General features: G+C 30.3%; 3 protein-coding genes across 5 annotated transcripts; all 3 read left to right on the plus strand.

Moving 5' to 3' along the window:
- The first annotated feature begins 2,478 nt into the window (after nucleotides 1-2,478).
- On the plus strand, nucleotides 2,479-3,539 carry LOC129286179 (uncharacterized). The gene is made up of 2 exons (XM_054922197.1): nucleotides 2,479-2,486; nucleotides 2,813-3,539. The coding sequence occupies exons 1-2, from the start codon at nucleotides 2,479-2,481 to the stop codon at nucleotides 3,537-3,539; spliced, it is 735 nt and encodes a 244-aa protein (XP_054778172.1).
- A 5,274-nt stretch (nucleotides 3,540-8,813) lies between these two features.
- On the plus strand, nucleotides 8,814-9,497 carry LOC129286181 (F-box protein At3g08750-like). Its single transcript, XM_054922198.1, has one exon. The coding sequence runs from the start codon at nucleotides 8,814-8,816 to the stop codon at nucleotides 9,495-9,497; it is 684 nt and encodes a 227-aa protein (XP_054778173.1).
- Nucleotides 9,498-12,195: 2,698 nt separating this feature from the next.
- LOC129287196 (uncharacterized) lies at nucleotides 12,196-17,279 on the plus strand. Of its 3 annotated transcripts, none has more exons than XM_054923385.1 (4): nucleotides 12,196-12,896; nucleotides 16,139-16,223; nucleotides 16,601-16,653; nucleotides 16,869-17,279. In XM_054923385.1, exons 1-3 carry the CDS (start codon nucleotides 12,470-12,472, stop codon nucleotides 16,608-16,610), a joined length of 522 nt encoding a protein of 173 aa, XP_054779360.1. In that variant the 5' UTR covers nucleotides 12,196-12,469; the 3' UTR covers nucleotides 16,611-16,653; nucleotides 16,869-17,279. The 3 variants fall into 3 exon arrangements, 2 of the variants coding, with proteins under 2 accessions (XP_054779360.1, XP_054779359.1); XR_008587618.1 differs by having other exon boundaries at nucleotides 12,208-12,896; nucleotides 14,974-16,223; XM_054923384.1 differs by lacking the exon at nucleotides 16,601-16,653 and having other exon boundaries at nucleotides 12,199-12,896.
- The last annotated feature ends 1,369 nt before the right edge of the window (nucleotides 17,280-18,648 follow it).

An 18,648-nucleotide genomic window follows, 5' to 3' on the forward strand; every position in this document is an offset into this window, starting at 1 on the left:
ATCATTAAAAAAATATTCCCTTGCTCATGTAAGTCTTCACACATAAGCGAATATGCTTTTGCTTGACTACCATAGAAACTTGATTCTTGGTTTCATTAGTGATGCATTCTTTAGATATTATGTGCTTTTGATTTGAGGAAGATGCTTTCTTGAGAGGATACCAATATCTAATATTATTTTAGTTTTATTTCACCCATTATTTGGAGACACATAGGTTGACAACTAAGACCCTCAATTCTAACCATCTTGTTCATCGTTAAAATCTGGCAGATTCTTATGCTAGAGTCTAGTGCTGTGAAAAATCCACATTTAGAGCTATGGCCAAAAAAGAACCTTTGCAGAAGGCCAACAACATCTTTATACACACACACACTCAGTTTAAAAAAAAGTGTGTGGCATTTTTAATCAAATCATCTTTATATATATGAGCAGCATCTTGTTAAAATCTGGCAGATTCTTATGCTAGAGTCTAGTGCTCTGAAAAATACACATTTAGAACTATGGCCAAAACGAACCTTTGCGGAAGGCCAACAACATATTTATATATATGCACACACAGTTAAAAAATGTGTGGTATTTTTAATCAAATTATGTTCCCCAATAAAATAGTTGTGTTCCACCAAATATTATCTCTTCATGTCTGCTATTATTTAATAGAGTATTTTATTTAAAATAAATATAAAGTGACTTATCTGTTAAGAATATTTTTTGTAAAAGCGCATTAATTTTATTTTGAAACACTAAAAATATTTTTTATTTTTAAATATACAAATATTGTAAAAATATTTTATATTTTTTAATGAAGAAAATATATTGAAATAACATCCCCCAAAAATGTTTGCTAAAATGAAAAAGCATAAAATTGCTAGCCATTGAAAGTGACGATTGTGGACCTTGGACACACATTCAAGTTATTTGACAGCGAAGATGAATGATTATGGAAAAATGATAATTAATGATCTTTTAAGAACATTAATTTCAATCAAGAATTATAAAATTTTAAAATTTCAATTAAGGATCATGATTGGGATTAAAAAAATAGAGTTTGTCTTAAAGTCCTTGAAAAAAAAATTCAATTATTTTAAAATTTCAATTATGTTGTTTTTATAATATACGTTAGTAATTTTTTTATGTTGGGTTAGTAAATTATCAAGTAGTGTTAATGAATTTTACCTCACGTTAGTGGATCTCAATTTGGTAAGTTACTTTTTTTAAACAATTGATTCTTTAGTGAGATTTATTTTTTCACAATATATGTTAAAAATTTTCTCAAGTCGAGTAGTAAATTCTCAACTAACACTTTTTATTAAACAATCAATTTCAAAGTGAGATTTTATGTTTTTTACAATATATATTAATAATTTTTTATAGTGGGGTTAGTGAATCCTTAAGTGATGTTAGTGAATACTATTTCACGTTAGTGAATCTCAAAAACATTTAAAACAAAATATATTTTTTTATCCTGTTTTTAATTGAAATTTTAAAATTTTATAGCCCTTAATTAGAATTAATATCTTTAGAGGGTCTTTAATTGTCATTTTCATAATGATTGTTCCTCATGATTAGCAAAATAAAATTCTTGTGCAATTTCTTATTCCAGTTTTTGGGAAAATGCTTGGAAAAACAGGCAACCAAAGAAATGGAGCGCCCGCCTAGATCCGGAGTTTTATAAACTCGGAGCGTCCACAGATTGCAAGCTTGTTTATCAAGTGCGCTTTTGAGTTCTCTAGATTGATTAGAGGGGAATGACATTAATATCTCAAAATATTGAATTTATAACAGATAAGTTTCCAATAAATTTTTCTGCAAAATTAATTATAAATATTCATCCGAACACTTATAAACAAACAAATTTTAATTGAAAATAACAAATTAAATTTTAAATACGCTAACTCTCAATTTATAATTAGGATTTTTATTTATAATTTTTTGAATTAATATTTATAATTTATTTTTAAAAAAATTTGTTTGAAACTTAAATATAATAAATGATCAATTTTGAGACTTTATTTTCATACTTCCATTCATTTTGGCTGTTATTGCTCTTGAGACTGGAAATCTCCTGCCGTGTAATGCATAGTTTTCTCCACGACACCTGTGTTTACTACACATGGTTTAAAACATTAGAAGATTGAAACATAGTTATTTCAATATTAATGTCATTTTACTTTGCCTAATTTAGTATAAAACTAGGATAGGATTTCTCCCCAAATACAATTGTTTGCCATAAAGATAAGATTTGTTTTGCCCACGTATACAGCAAGGATTAATACTATACGCAGTTTGTGAGGTGATGATAAAAGAAAATAGCCTATAATAATATCACATGAATAGATAATATAAATAATTAATTAGATAGAATTTATAAAATTACATTACTTATATTTATAAATAAAACTCCATGCCTTATTTAATTAGTGCTATAGAATTATATTCCACCCCCAAAGTACACTATGGGACGAATACCAATGCTCATATATGCTACGGTGAGAAGGAAGATATAACAATAAAAGAAAAATAGCATATAATATGATATTATACAAATAGATAATAAATAATTAATATAAATTAATTACTTGCACATAATTTATAAAGAGAAAAACTTATATACCTAGTCTTATATACTTAATGTATTTGTTTTTAATTAAATCAAGACATGTGTATCTTTTATAAATTATTTATTCTATAATAAATCATTGTTATTAATGCTATTAACATATTAAAGTCAACATTTCTTAATTTAAGTGGATAAAAGTATATTAAATATATAAAGCTAAGTACATAAATCTTGTCTTGTTATCATCGGTTCCAGCAACGGTTCGCTCTTCGCTCGAATTGACAATGAATATCAGGTTCTTCCTTCCCTTTTGTTGTGGAATCCTGCCACTAGAGAAGCCAGACCGGTTCCCCGCCCTATTAAGAATCGTAGCCGCTATTATTACGTAGGATTTGGGTTCAGTCCTATTGTTAATGATTACAAGATAGTGATGTTGTACTATAATTACAAGGTCGAGGTGTATCCATTAAGCACAGGGTCATGGAAGGAAATAAATGTTGTTAACATGGAGGGTGTATTGCTTGATTTTCCAACTATCACCGTAAATGGTGCTATTTTTACATTGGCACAACCATCACCTGCTTTATTTGGCTTTGATTCACGTCGTAGCCTCACTGTGTATGAGAACAAACTTGCTCTGTTTTCTTGTGCAAAGAGTGAGAACAATGAATCTTTTGTGATTGATTTGTGGGTGATGGAAGAAGGTATAGGTGAATCCGGGAAGAGAAAGGGTTGGAGTAAGATATATTCTGTCAGCACCATTTTAAATTTGGTTCCATACGGTGTTTGGTTTGATGAAATAATCTGCAAAGATGATCATCCGCCTGTTAAATGTTTTGAATTTCCTATATGTCGGTTGAATCTTAATGCTCATGAATTGGAGACATTTGCTACCTTCAGACGTGGATATCAGGTTTCAATTGTTTGCAATCATGTAGAAAGTCTCGTACCTCTTGGCAGCATCCACATTGCAGAGGCTTGATGACTTCATCAAGAATGATTTAGATTATTTTCACTTGATGCCCTTTAGAGAATCTATCTAGAATGTAGATACTCAGTACCAGATGTTTCTAGCTTCTTGTATTTGACTTGTCTATATTACCAGGTTGTGTTTAGTTTTCTTTCAACATTGGCAACATATCAGCATTCCAAAATCTCGATCATTGCTCACACTTTAATAGCACTTTTCGTAGCATATTATTTTCATCCTTACCTCCTGGTACTTTACTTTCTTTTGTGAAACACAGTCTTCTCTTCAACGCTGTGAAATAATACATAGCAATTGATGATGGCAGAGATTTCATACCCAACAATATTATTCCACGCATTCTTAACTTTTATGGGACTTTCTATACTATTAACACTCTTAACTACAATTCCGATTTTTCTCCTCCACCACTGATTCTATTGCAGATGTAATTATCTACACATGTTTCATTTGCTTTGTGATACCCCTTGGCAACATCCATATTGAAGAGCCGTGATGCTAAATCTCAATTATTACTTTCCGAATTTTCTCTGTTCAAGGACTTCTTTTGGAAATGAATCCAACACAATATAATATATGTAGAATGGTGAGTGTTGATACTTAGTACTAGACGTTTCTAACTTCTTGTATTTGTTGTGTTTATATTTTCAGGTTGTATTTAGTGTTCTTGTGACATTGGCAACATATCCCCATTCCAAAATCTTGATCATTTCTTTGAAGATGTGATTTGTTCAAGGACTTCCAGTGGAAATAAATCCAACACAATTTAGTTTATTTTACTGCAAGTGTTCATTTTTTTCCTCATCGTGTCATTTCATTTATCTATGTTAATTTCAATTATTCTGAAAGCCCCTTAACTCTCGGCAATAGCACATGGAAGAGCATTGATCCTGAATCTTAATCATTGCTTTGCATATTTGGTTTAGGATTTCTGGTGGTACTAAATCCATCATAATTTTGATGAGCTGACTGTATTTGTAATCCTAATGGCTTTTACAGAGGTAGTGTAGAACGGTGAATGCAGGGATACTTGGCACCAGATTTTTTAGCCTGTTGTATTGTTTTTGTTTTTGGCCTAATAACTTGTTGAGTTGTATTTGACCTTTTCATGATATCAGGCTGTTCAGTTTTCTTTCAAAAGTCATATTTGTCAGATTTATCATGAAAACCATTAAAAAGTATTCCCGTGCAGACGTAGTTCTTCACACGTAAGCTAATATGTTTTTTGCAATTGTATCCAAAAACAAAACAAAACAAAACAAAAGCTTTTGCAGCAAGGGTTAACTGCTTGACTCCCATGGAAACTTGATTCTAGTTTAATCAGTGATGCATTCTTGGGATATTTTTTTTGTTTTGATCTGAGGAAGATGCTTTCATGAGAGGATACCACTATCTGATGTTATTTTAGTTATATTTCACCCTTTATTTGCAAACACATAGGATGACAAGTCAACAACAAAAACCCTCAATTCTAACCATTTTGTTCATTGTTACATTGCACTCGTTAAAACCTGGCCCATTCAATCGGGATGTATCTCTTGATTTCGTTTATTGTGAAGCTAATTTTTGTGCTTACTACCTGGCTAATGCTTCTGATAGGTTTGGTGATTTCCACACTATTAATCAACCGCCATTTTTTTTCCCCTAGAAAAGTCGCAGATAATGAGAAGCTGTTGAGTTAGTTTTAGCTTCAGCTTTATCTGTAATCTCTTGTTGAATAATGGATCATCTTTCATTCAAAAAAAATAAAAAAAAATCTGGCACATTCTCATGCTAGAGTCTAGAGCTTTGGAAAACCCACATTTAGAACTATGGCCAAGATAAGAGGGCCGTAATATTTTTGCAATCACTCGTGGGAAGTAATTCGAAAATTTATAGGGGGCATAGGAAAAGTTCAAGAAGAGCATGAGATATTCCAAAATTCAATGAAATTGGTGAGTGAGTGACATGGTATTAAATTATTAATAGGAATAAACTTGAACGCAGTATCCATGAAATTGCAAATGGGTAACATGGGATTTGAATTTTCTAGTCTTATATATCATTCCTATGAGGGTGGGAAGAATAATTATCCCACTTATACCAATCTATATGATAATTCCTTCCCCATTTATAGTATTAAGAATTTTTAAATGAAGTAAAGAAATAGCATTGCATTTACTCGAATAAATGCATCACATTTGCACGAGACCTCAAAAATTTAAAATTGTCAAGAAATGGCATGGAGAATATCAATAAACCAGATTTAATATGCTTCCCATGTACGAGAAAGTTAAAACAGGATATTAGAATTAGAAATTAATAGATAGATAGAAGATGAATATTGAATAACTATTGATAGTTGTATAAAAGAAGAAATAGTATTTATAAGGCGTAAACTATAACTAACCGCTTGTTAATAAATAACTATATTTTTTATACCTATGAAAAATAAAAAAATAACTACATTTTTTAAAACAAGACTTATATATTGAATATATTTTTATCTAATCAAATCAAGGTTAGTGAATTTTAATCTGTTATTAATATTAATACATAATTGTTTATAGAACAAATAATTTATAAAAAATTTGCATGTTTTGATTTCATTAGAAATAAACGTATTAAATATAAAAGGCTAAATATATTAGTTCTTTCATTTTTTTATTTCTCATGCATTAAGGATGATTTTCGTGTTTAGAAAATAAAAAAAATATATAATTTATTTATATATTAAGTATATAAGACTAAATATATATTTCTATGCCACTAGTTAGAATATGTTAACAATCTATTGTGCTTTAAAATTTTGTTACCAGTAACAATTAAAATTAAAAACAACTAATTCTTTTCACATAAATTATGTTAAAAATTGTTGTCATGTACATATTAAAAATATAAAGAATAAACTCTAGAATGCATCGTAGAACTATAGTGCTCCAGCGGAATAAATTACATGGAGATAACATGATTTATTCCCAAATTTATTATCATGAAACTCGTGTATTTTAATTATATAATTATATAATTCATTTTAACAACTTGTTATTTTTCATAAAATAATAAATATTTTTTCACAATTTAAAAATCCGTTATTATCCCTATATATTTTAATCTAAAAGTTATTTTCCCATTACCCAATATATCAAAATTTATTTTATTAATTACTGGTTAGTTTTTAAAATTTGTTACAATTATGAATACAAAAAATATAACTACTTTTTTTTTGTGCAGAATATAATTTCTTTACATTGTTTGAATAAAAAGTAAATAAATATGTAAATTTTTTTCTTGAATTAATATACAAACAAGCTCAATCTCTTTCACCTATTTGAAGCACAGGGTTATCTAACATATATATAAATATAAGCTAAAATTAAATTTTAAATGATTTTTATAACAAAGTCATAATGTATTGAAATATTAAATAAAATACAGAATTTATTATGTAATATGTAATTCTTATTTTGGGTATGAACTATTGTGGAAAGATTTACTGAAACTGAAAAGAAAATCTGATTTACTGAAAATATAAAAATTACTTTTTCAGTAAGATATGAAAATATAAATGCGAAAGATTTCCGAACCCTTCTTCAATCAACACGAAAGATTTTCTCTCATCTATGATATATAGATACAACATATAAATCGGATATGATATATATATATATATATATATATGATGCATCAAAACTTTTAGCATACATTCATAAAACACATGCGCGCTCGCACACATTTAAATTTAATCATTTTATCTTAAATATTAGCTTTTACCTATCATAGAATATTTTAAAATAAAATAAAACAAAATAAGTAATTTACAGCCTAAAATGGAAACATCTTGTTAATAGTAACTAATAAAATATATTTAATAAATATATAAAATATTATTATTAAAAACATATAAGAAAATTTTTTTCAAGGAATTTTAATCTTTGATTTTAAAAGAAAAAATCATAACAATATCAGAAATAAAAAATATTAAAATGATAATATTTAAGGAAATTTATTTTTAAAAAAACATGCCTTAAAGTATCTTTTGAAATAGAGTAAAATGCACTAACCATCTTTTTATCATATCTCTGTTTAAAAATATAAAATATTTTTAACTAAATTTTACCTCTTAATAAAGTAATTACCTAACTTAAAACTAACATTATTTTTTCATATTTATCTCTATTAAACACCCTATAATAAATAAAAAGTTATTTATTAATAGGGATACGTTAAAAAAAATAATGATTATACCTGAAAGATTAAAAATGTCTTATATTTTTTAAATATTTAACTTTTCAAAAAATAACTTACATTTTTTAATGGAGAAAATATGTTTTAACTAAAATATATGTTACATAAATTACCCTTATATATTTGATATTCCATTTCTGTATATCCAACTATTAATTGATGGTTAAGTTTAGTTTTTAATTTTTTAATTTAACCAAAATGCTCCTATTTAACATAAGGATTATCTAAAAATCTATATTTGCCAAAAAAATTCTATTAAAAACATATTTCAAACCAAAGATGGTGAGAATATTTTAATGTTTAAAATATTGACTCACAATCTAAAGTATTGAATATGTATAAATAAATAATAAAAATATTTTTTATTTAAAAATAATAATTTAATATTTTACAGTTACGGATACGAGAAATACAGTGTTAGACCCTTTGGTAGAACCTTTTTCCATAACAATTTTTTATTGATTTTAGGGATAATTCAACTTTTAATCTTTAAGGTTGATTCAATTATTATTTTGATCCTTTAAATTTAATTTTTATCAATGAAGTCCTTTAAATTTACTTCAATTATCTATTTAATTTTTATTGTTTAAAAATGAAATTGTTCGATTAAAATTTGCTAACTTAAATAATAGAATATTAATAGTAACTATATATATTAATTAAAAAAACATAATTGTTAAGGTAAGGAAAAAAAATACTCTAAACTTGTAAAAAAATAAGAGAACAAAATGCATAATAAGAAATTATATTTATAAAAATTGAACTCATTTAAAAATTAATTTATTTTTATTTAACAATATATACATGTCAAATCATCAATACTCTTTACACATTAAACTATTTTGAGAGTCAATTAATATTTATAATATAAAAGACTCACATGATAATTTAAAAAAATATAATATATTAAATTAACAAAAATTAAATTTAAAGGATATGATACTTGAAATAAACTTGATTCTGTCATTTCCCTGTTGCCTCCTTCAACCCCTAATTGTTGATATCGAAGGATCCCCTCCTTTCATCTACTGCAGGAAGCAGATGGCCGCGGAAGGCGACATTCCATGTCTTCCTGAAGAACTCATCAGAAACATTCTCAAACGCCTGCCGGTAAAATCCCTAATCCGATTTCAATCTGCATGTAAGCATTGGAAAAATCTCATCAAGACGTCATCTTTCATCATAGAACACCTGCACCATTCCAGTAATGAAAACCCTTTGCTTCTTTTGCAATGGGATTACAGATGTGATCCTTTGCACTTACATATGCTTAATCATGAGATGCAAATTCTTCAAGTTCAGCCCTCACCTTTGATGGATTTCTTACCATGTGCCACGATCATCGATTGCAGCAATGGCTTGCTGTGTGTTAGAACTGAATATCGTTATGGTGCATGCAATCCTTCCCTTTTCTTGTGGAATCCTGGTACTAGAGAGGTCAAACATGTGCCCAGATTTATTTATGATGATATTAATCACATGTTTTGTCCATATGCATTTGGGTTCAGTCCAATTGTTAATAATTGCAAGATAGTGACATTTCATGAAACTCGGTTTGATTGTGAGGATAATCTAGTAGGAGTGTATTCATTAAGTACAGGGTCATGGAAGTTGATAAATGCTCGGGAGATTTTGGGAGTGCGTCTTCGTCTTTTCCCTGTCAATATTAACGGAGTTATTTTCTGGTGTGGGGAGAGTCTGGATCGTGGTGTCGGTGATGAATGATGATAATGAAGATGATGTTGGTGAAGAACTGATGATAGTTTCATTTGACTTTTACATTGATACCACCTCATCCTACATTAAACTTTGATGCTAGTGGTAGGCTTATTGTATATAAGAATCAACTTGCTATATTTTCTATTACTGTGATTGGGAACTACGAATCGTGGGTGATGGAAGAATGTGCAAGTCCATCCGAGGAGAGATGGAGTTGGAGTAAGAAGTATACTATGAGCATCTCTCTAGGCTTGTATATATCCATGTGGTATTTGGTTCCATGAAATTATCTGCAATACTTTTTTTCTCGAAGCTTTACTGCCTAGATATGATGAAACTAAATATGAAGCAAACGAGGAAGTAATAACGGTTCTACATCTACTAAATATGAGTATTCATGCATTAGAGAACGTAACTATGCTACTTGCAGGTGTGGCTTTGCCTTATCATTTACTTTCAATTATGTAGAAAGCCTCGTACCTCTTTCAGGTGCTTGACTATATTTAATTATAATCCTCATGCTTTTTGGTTGGCCCAATAGCTTGTTGGATTTTACTTGTTCATGATTTCAATTTCAGTTTTCTTTCAAAAGCATTAAAAGGTTATTCCCTTGTAGCTATTATCTTTTTGCAACAAGGGTTTATTGCTTGACTATACCATATACAGAAGCTTGATTATTGGTTTCATTTATTGATGCATTTTTAGGATTCTTTGTGTTTTGATTTGAGGAAGATGCTTTCATGAGAGAGGATACCACTATCTAATATTAGTTCAGTTATATTTCACCCTTAATTTGTTTGTAGACAGATAGGATAAGATGATGATATAGATCAACAACTAAACATAAGATAATAGACTATAAGCAGTGGTCCTTACATGGTTTCGAAGAGTATTAATTTGGCTGGATGAAATTATCTCCGAGAAATTTTTTTTTTTTTTTGTCTAGATATGATGAAACTAAATATGAAGCAAACATTGGAGTGATAGTTGTTCTATACCTATTAGATATTAGTACTCATGAATTAAACAACTTTGATACTCGCATGTGTGGCTATTCCTTGTTAGTTACTTTCAATTATGCACAAAGCCTTGTACTTCTTGGCAATATGTACATGGAAGAGCATTAATCCAAAAGTTTAACTTTTTTTTTTTAAATGAAGGCCAAGATTATTAGAAATAATTTCAAAAATGAAGAGGAAAAAAAAAAGAGGTAGGAAAATGTCATAATTTTCTCATGGGAAAGTAACTAGAAAATTTACATTAGACATAGGATTAGTTTAAGAATAGCATGAGATATATTAAAATTCAATTCAATGAAATTGGTTCACTTTTCTCCTTGGTTTTGTATCTTGATCAGGCCAAGACCATAAGCCAATTTACGGTCATGCCGATTGAACTAGATGGCTTGATCTCGAAAACATTGATATTAATACAAATAAACTTTTTGTACCAAAAAAAGAAAACATAAATAAACTTAAACAAAATTATCGAAGAAAGCACTAATGGGTAACGAGATTTATATTTTCCAGTCTTATTATTCACATCAGGGTGGGAAGAATAATTATCGCTCTTATACTAATCCATATATTAATTCCTCTCCCATTCATAGTGTTGAGAATTTTTAGATGAAGTAAAGAAATAGACATAAAAGAGTGAAACAACTTTTTCAATTCATCAGGTAAAAATATAATTGATACTTGTGGGCCATTGAAACATTTGGACTGAACGTTTATGGTTTCAAATGGAGTTGAGAATTTGAGTAGAGGAATAAGCCTGAACTCAAACAAATTCAACTCCATAAAAAGCTTAAATAGTGAAACCTGTCCTGAATTTCTTCAAGCTTTGAAATGCTGGAATATCTGAATTTTATTTTTAAAATTATTTTTAATTAAGTTTTTACTTTAAAATTAAGTATTATATTTTATAAAAAATATAAAATATATTTTTTGATACTTAAACGATGTATAGGACTCAAATATATAATATTTTAGTATAAAATGATATAAAACTTAAAGAATTAATTAATATTTATTATATTTTATATATTTTTTAAAAAATAAAAAATTTTCATGCTGATTGGGCTTGGCCCAAATATAAAAAAAGTATATTTTTTAAGCCCAATTTTAAATTTTTTCGAGCGAGTTCAGGCTAACTGTAACATTTTAAATTTTAATCTATAAATAATAAAAAAATTATAGAAAATTTTGAGGTATGAAAAGAAAATTAAAAGTATAGCAAATCACTGAGCATTTATTGATGATTAGGATTTAGAAAATGAATAAAATAATTCTCAAAGGAGAATTTATCAAAATAAAACAAATAATAAATATTTAATTTCAGGTGAAAATTTAACAATAATAATAAAAAAAAAGAGAGAGCAGGAATGAATGGATAATAAATAAATAATACATACACACACGCCTGACTATATATAAATATTGGTTTATGATATAATGTATGTGTATATAATATATATTTAAAACAAAATAAACAAAAATGGAAACCACTGGGTGTGGGCCCAAAGCCTACTTATTCCCATTTATTCTACCCTGACACTCGCACACACAACACGCTAAGGGTTGTTCTGCGCGACAGAGGTGAGAGGACGCGTCTCTACGAGCACGAGCAAAGGCAATAATTTTAGAACATACTCCCTCCGGTCCGCAATATTGGACGTTTTCTAGAAGGTAATTCTGGTCCACAATATAAGTCACCAGGAGCTGATGACTGTACATTTTTGATTGAAGTTCTGAAAATACCTTTAGTGGTATGACATTTCTCACGCCTGCCTGTGTCTGTGGATTACTCTCTCTTTCTCCTAAAGTCGAGCTTCTCTCTCACCGTGTTCAGTCTCTGCCGTCGATCGCTTCTCTCATTCTTCCCGTTAGCTCTCGCCTCATCAGTGATCGGCTTTCATTTCTATCTTTCCTCTTCCATCGTGGTCTGCCTCAAACTCGCCGTGAAAGGAGTGGTTTGAAATGTCGATGGATCTTCACCGTTCAAGCTCAACAAAAAAGGGATTTGAAGATCTGTCATGGGATGAGCTAATGGGCTGTACAGTCGACGATTCTCTTGATGGGGAAGAAGATATACCCCGAGTCAACTTCTCTGGAGAGGTGACGTCTCTGAATCGGAAGATTTCGTGGGCACCTGGTCCGAAGGATTCTTCGCTTGGGTCTTCCAATTTTTTCGACGTTGTGGTGGTGCAGCAAAAGCAAGTCCAGTCATTTGATTTGAACGAAGAGGCAACGAAGGACAGTGAAGAAGTGAGCAGTGGCAACGGCAACGGCATATCTGACCGGGGAAGAGAAGGAAAAAAGAGGAAGATTGTCCACCCATTCGATCTGAATAAATTTCCATTTCCAAATGAAAATTATGTGCATCTGACCGAGGAAGAGAAAGCTCGTAAGTGATTTGTGTACGACACTTTGCATTATATGCTCTGATTAGCATTGAATTTCTAGGCCTTCTGTAGTTCTGTATAATTAGTCCAGACTTTAAGCTTATTCTGATGCATAATAGTTTAGTTTATTTTGGTTAGGCTAAAGTTGCATGTCGATGATCTTCTTTTTTGGTTAGTCTGATGGATGAATGTATTGACATTTTAGCCACTTCTGCGTCTCTATTATATTAGAATGATAGATGATGATATTTAAACTAATGGCAAATGTTTTGAATTAGCGAGTTGTTTTGTTTTGTTTTTGAATTAGCAAGCTTTTTGTTTTAGTAAGCTTTTGCATCTCTGTTATGGTAGGGATTACATGTAGCTAGGAAATTACAAATGGATATGCAGTGTCAATATGCAGTGCTGAATATTTAGCTCTTTCATAATTGTGGAGTTAATTTGAATTCTTAAAGAATTTTTTCTTCTTTAATTTGATATGTAGCATCAATATGCATTGTCAATATAGAAATTGTTGGCAAATTATAAACTACCCACTTCATACACAAATTGCTTCATTTACTACAAAATATTGACTGTTAATATTATGTGTTGCAATTTACATGAAAAATTGTAACACAAGATATTAATGACCAAAACATTGAGGCTTCACAAAAATATTCACCCCTTAATCTAATCTATCCATCTACTTCTTCTAAATGTTCTAACACTTCTTGGACTAGGTAGGGATCAAACTTGAGTTGATTAGGCAATTCACCCCTTCTTTCCATCACATCCTTCTTCAAATGGCTTGGCTTGTACTTATTTGAACCTTTGTCCTTTATAACGTCAACCATAGTAGCTTTTAGTGTTAGGAAGATCCTATTCAATTGCTTAGATGTGTAAACTTTAAAGGAATTCTCCACAGCTCTAACAAGGTCCTCTATAGTTTTAGGTGCCTCTTGATATTGTAGTGCTTGAATTACTCTAAAGTATCCAAGATCCAAAATGTTTAAATTAAGGGAGTTGGGGGGTTGAGAAACCAAGCGAATATCAAACCCACAATCACTTGCTGCCATCTAAAAATCCTCATCATTATTATCAATATAACAAGGAGAATTATCTTGCTAAACAAAAATAGTTTCATTTGCATGACATGTTGGCCATTTGGCCTTGATTTCTAGTAGCACTTTGTCAATAAGGAAAGACTTCATGACTTCTTTTGTAATTGAAGTGATTGGTTTTGTTTCCATTGTACCTCTGCTTTTGTTCACACTCCTTCTTCTTGCTGCCTCTTTTCTAATAAAAGGGAACAAACCAATCTTCCCATAGAAAATTTCATTTCCTTGTGCATCAAATCTAGGTCTAGCCACAGTAACTAGGAACATAACTTTACCAACATAGTTCTTGTTTTTACATGTTCGATGTGGTGGCTCCTCCCCCGCTGCCAAGTAGTAGGTTTGAGATTTCTTTATCATGTAAAACTATTTTTTATCAATATGGATAATGTTGTGCATAGATTGGAAAGTTGGGTCATTTGGTATACTTTGTTGCTCTTGCATAGATAAACACCACCTCAACCGAGCAAGCGTGTTTTGCTCCTTCAAATATGGTTTGATTGCACTTGTGTGGTGCCATAAAACTCCTTTTTTTTAAGTTTGATTAGTGATGTCTTGTTAACACCTAGTGCACTTGTAAGAGACCTATAAGTAGTCCGTCGATGTACCAGAATTGCCATGACTTGTTCCATGTTCACGTTAGGTCCCTTTCTTCCACACTTGTTTGTCTTTCTATAGCTTGCATCCCCTATTTCCTTAACTTGACACCAAATGCGTTGAATGACTCTGATTGAAACTGAATATGCTGAAGCTATCTCTCTTGTTGTAATACTGTTCAGTTTACCTTGATAGCTTGAGTTAATTAGATCTTGTAAATGGAGACACGTTCTTCATTTGATAAGAACCTTCTTCTTTTACATGGTGGCTGCCCTGGTGATTCAATTGTGTTGCGTCCCATATCTGTCTCTGTATCAAAAGTTTACAAATGTTAGATTTCTTGATAGACCATATAATCTAATAAACTTTTTTTCCTTTTTTGTAGAAAAAATGAGAATTTATACAAGTTGCTGTGGGTGAGCTTTTAAAACTGTGAGGATACCATTAAACACAAAAGTTTCTGTAGGTGAGTTTTTAAGACTGTCAGGATACTAGTTGAGCACAAACTAAGGTATAAATTTTCTTTTTGAATTGCTGCATAGAAATGGAAAAGATTGATGCTGTTGCTTACCTTGAAAAAGGAAATTTATAGTCCCTAGGCGCAATTGTTAAATTTCATATTTTTTTCATTTCATAAACCATTTCGTTCATTCTTAATTTTTTTCTCAATTCGAACACTGTCGTCTAAAAAGAAAGTTCAAGCACCATCAACTCCCACCTTTGAGGCATCACTACTCACGCCCATTTTTTGCTGCAAAAGTTATCGTCGTTGCCATTGACATTAATATCAGAGCCACCATTGCATATCACAAACCCCAACTCATAGCATCCCTTTCTTATTTGGGGGCTTTTACTCTCTCGTCCCTTATCATCATTGTTGTCGCCGGTGAAGTTATCTCAACAGAGATGAGGCAAGGGTGAGGTTTTGATTTCTTCATGTACATTTTTTATCTTGGTCATTGATTTATTTTTTCCTGATTTTCAATCTGAAACACGATGAATGGCACTAGTGTGAGACATTTCTTCATTATTAGTTGATTCTTTTTCAATAGCTGTGATATCTGTGGAATGAGCAGCATGCCTAATTTGAGGTAAATATTGGATAACTCTATTATGTCATTTTTCTTTATTTGTGATGTTTAGATGTAAGCTTTATGTGCATATGTTTCACGGCAAGACTTTGTTTTTGTGCTTGTGACAATTTTTTTTACTTTCTTTATCTCAACTCAATTTTTCCTGAAGAATATACACTCTCAGATAAGAATGGCTGCTTTTGTTTTATTTGGTAATCCAAAAGTGCTAGACTCTCGCCCTAATATATTTTAAGAGCTCACGAGAGTTCTCATATCTAGAAGCTTGTATCTATGAGCAAGGAAATTTACCCTCACATTTATTTTGAAAAATATGTTCATGTTGGCTTTGGCAGTTAAAGGTTCAATACTTCCATGACCATACTACTGTAACAATAGTCATTGCATTGAAATAGTCACCTATTATTGATTCTTCTGCCACCATTGGTACTCCAACCATTGTGTGTGGCGCTGAAGTAGGCTATGATACTGCATCTGGTGCTTTTAACAAAGACATTGATGGGATTGGTGTGACTAAGCCTGATTCATATGCTTCAAAAATCCTGTAAGTTTTTGGCATCTGGTATCATGATAATTGTTCTAAATCTTTAATAATTCAAAATGATATTGAGAAATGTTTAAATTGTTTTAGTAGTGACAAGGGAAACAACATTAGAGCATCATTTGATTTCTACTTATGGTTATGTCATCCTAATGTTCAACTTCATATTTCATATATGTGTTGTATTACCATATGGTGTTATTGGTTGTTTCAGTGTTGTCTTCTTCTATCAAAGCTGTCATCGGAGATTGTGGGTGAACATGTAGAACTTGAGAGATTATACGATTCTGTCAATATAATATTATCACTTCACATTTTATAAACTGAACTAAATCTATGAATTTATTAGTCAATAATGCATTATAATTTTCTTTGCACAGTATAAAATGAAGATGGTGGGTGGGGAGAGAGCTATCTTTCATGTGCTAGAAAGGTTGATTTTTATCATTGAAGCCATTTAATGCCATTTTACTGTACGTTTTTGTTTAATCATGTTCTCTAACTTATCAGCTGAACATAAATAATTTAGATCATTGAAAGAAGAAATAACTAAAGATGGGGATATTCATGGGCTTCATAAAGAGAGAGATTCTTACCATTTCCTTCATTGATTGTAACATGTTGCTCTTCATTTTGATTGCTATTCAGGTGGACATTCTCACACATGGGAGGAGCATTTAAGTCTAAAGAAATGGTGTTGTTGTCCCCACTATCTTCCTTATTGGCTGGAGCATTTAAATCAAAGGAGAAGGAGCACTTTTCCATAGTGGAAAAGTGCAGTTTTTGTGCCTTTCTTTTATGTTGTTTTCAATGCTGTCTGATTCCCTTTTAATAGGATATAAGTTTCTTAAAATGTGAAACACTGCCTCTAATTTTTCATTCCCAGGTGAAGGCTCAATTTTTCACTGTAAATGCCTCATTTTCACTATAAAAGGCTCTATTCCCACTAGAAGACTCATATTGTCATTGTAAAAGTCTTGTACTATCACTGTAAAAGTCTCATACTTGATAAAGCATGAGAGAGAAATTCTGAAAATAATAATTTATTCATTGATTGTACTTTTGCCTTTTTCATTTTGAAGGGTAAATTTGAAATTTCATTGACAATTATTCTTTATACTTTTATTGTATTAGTATTGATGAGGTTGGTAGAAATGACTTATAAATAAGACCGAAGGGAGTAGGTTACAAAGGGTGATTTTAAATTTTGAAAGACCAGGTAAGTGTACTATATTTTTAACTCTGTTTATTCATCTTCCTAATTTTTATATTTTTACAGTGAAAAGTCTAGGTGTGATCTATTTAAAAAGAAAGTTGTGAATCATTTTACTAACGAATAATTTTTCTAATAATGTATTTAGATCTATTTTAAGGTAATCTCTATATATGAATTGTTTATCAAATTTGAGAACTCTTATCATACGGTTTGAGATTAAAGAATAAAGTTTTGAGATGAACAGAGACTTAAAATCATGCTTTCAAATTATTAAAAAAATATTTATTAGAGTAATGAATATAGATAATTTTAGAGAGGATTTGGGTTCTTTAAGGTAAGCTTTGAGTAACATTAGAGTCACCTTAGAGTAACTTTAGATTAATCTTTTAGCAGTTGTAAATTAGATATTAATGTTTTTGTATATATATAACTTTTGTAGACTCTCATTAAGAGCTCTTACTGCTTGGACTCTTATGGTGCAATTTCTTGAAAACAAAAGGAAAATAGGTAATTTGGGATTTTTTATATGTATGTAAGCTTTGTATTTGATAATAAGTGTGAATAATCATAAATTTAATTATGAGAAATTATATGTTACTTGAATCTTGTCAAGCATGCTTGTACCTTGGCTATATATTATTGTTTCTTTTCAAGCATGCTTGTGAATGCAGATTAATAATGCATATTTTATGAAAATTGTATATTGTTGAAGAGTAGTTTATTTCTTTCAAACATGTTTGTAAATTGAGTTAATTGAATGAGATATTTTTACTTCCTTTCAAGCATACTTGTATGTGATATAAATGTTGTATATGTCTAGAATACATTGGGGAATGATTGATGAGGAGATGATGATGTTGATGTATAAATGAATTAGTAACCACATGGTTTGCCTCCACTGCGCGCATACTTACCTAGCCAGGTTTGTAAATGGAGAACATGGAACTGTGATACCTTTTGTGTTCTTCAAGAAGGGGAGCTATATTCTGGGTTTGGGCTCTATACCTTTGGCCAAGTACATCTTAAGCTCTAAAGAAGCTTGATCAGTCTAATATTTAGGCTGCACCTTATTTAAGTCTATGATTTCAGTCAGCAGAATAAAGTTGGATGGAGTAATAAGAGAGATTATCGGTATTGCATATTAGTATGTTATAAGTTATATCTTATGAAATTCTTATAATATTATTGAATAATTCTTATGAATACATGTAT

This window comes from Prosopis cineraria, unplaced genomic scaffold, assembly GCF_029017545.1.
Source record: "Prosopis cineraria cultivar Desert tree isolate PC_DT_omini unplaced genomic scaffold, ASM2901754v1 PC11, whole genome shotgun sequence".
Taxonomy (NCBI): domain Eukaryota; kingdom Viridiplantae; phylum Streptophyta; class Magnoliopsida; order Fabales; family Fabaceae; genus Prosopis; species Prosopis cineraria.

Excerpts from the sequence above, each read along its gene's own strand:
- LOC129287196 (XM_054923384.1), top strand. The coding sequence starts at position 12,470 with ATGTCGATGGATCTTCACCGTTCAAGCTCAACAAAAAAGGGATTTGAA. Across the intron at positions 12,897-16,138 it reads GACCGAGGAAGAGAAAGCTC|GCTATGATACTGCATCTGGT; the intron begins GTAAGTGATTTG and ends GCGCTGAAGTAG. Across the intron at positions 16,224-16,868 it reads TCATATGCTTCAAAAATCCT|GTGGACATTCTCACACATGG; the intron begins GTAAGTTTTTGG and ends ATTGCTATTCAG.
- LOC129286181 (XM_054922198.1), top strand. The coding sequence starts at position 8,814 with ATGGCCGCGGAAGGCGACATTCCATGTCTTCCTGAAGAACTCATCAGA.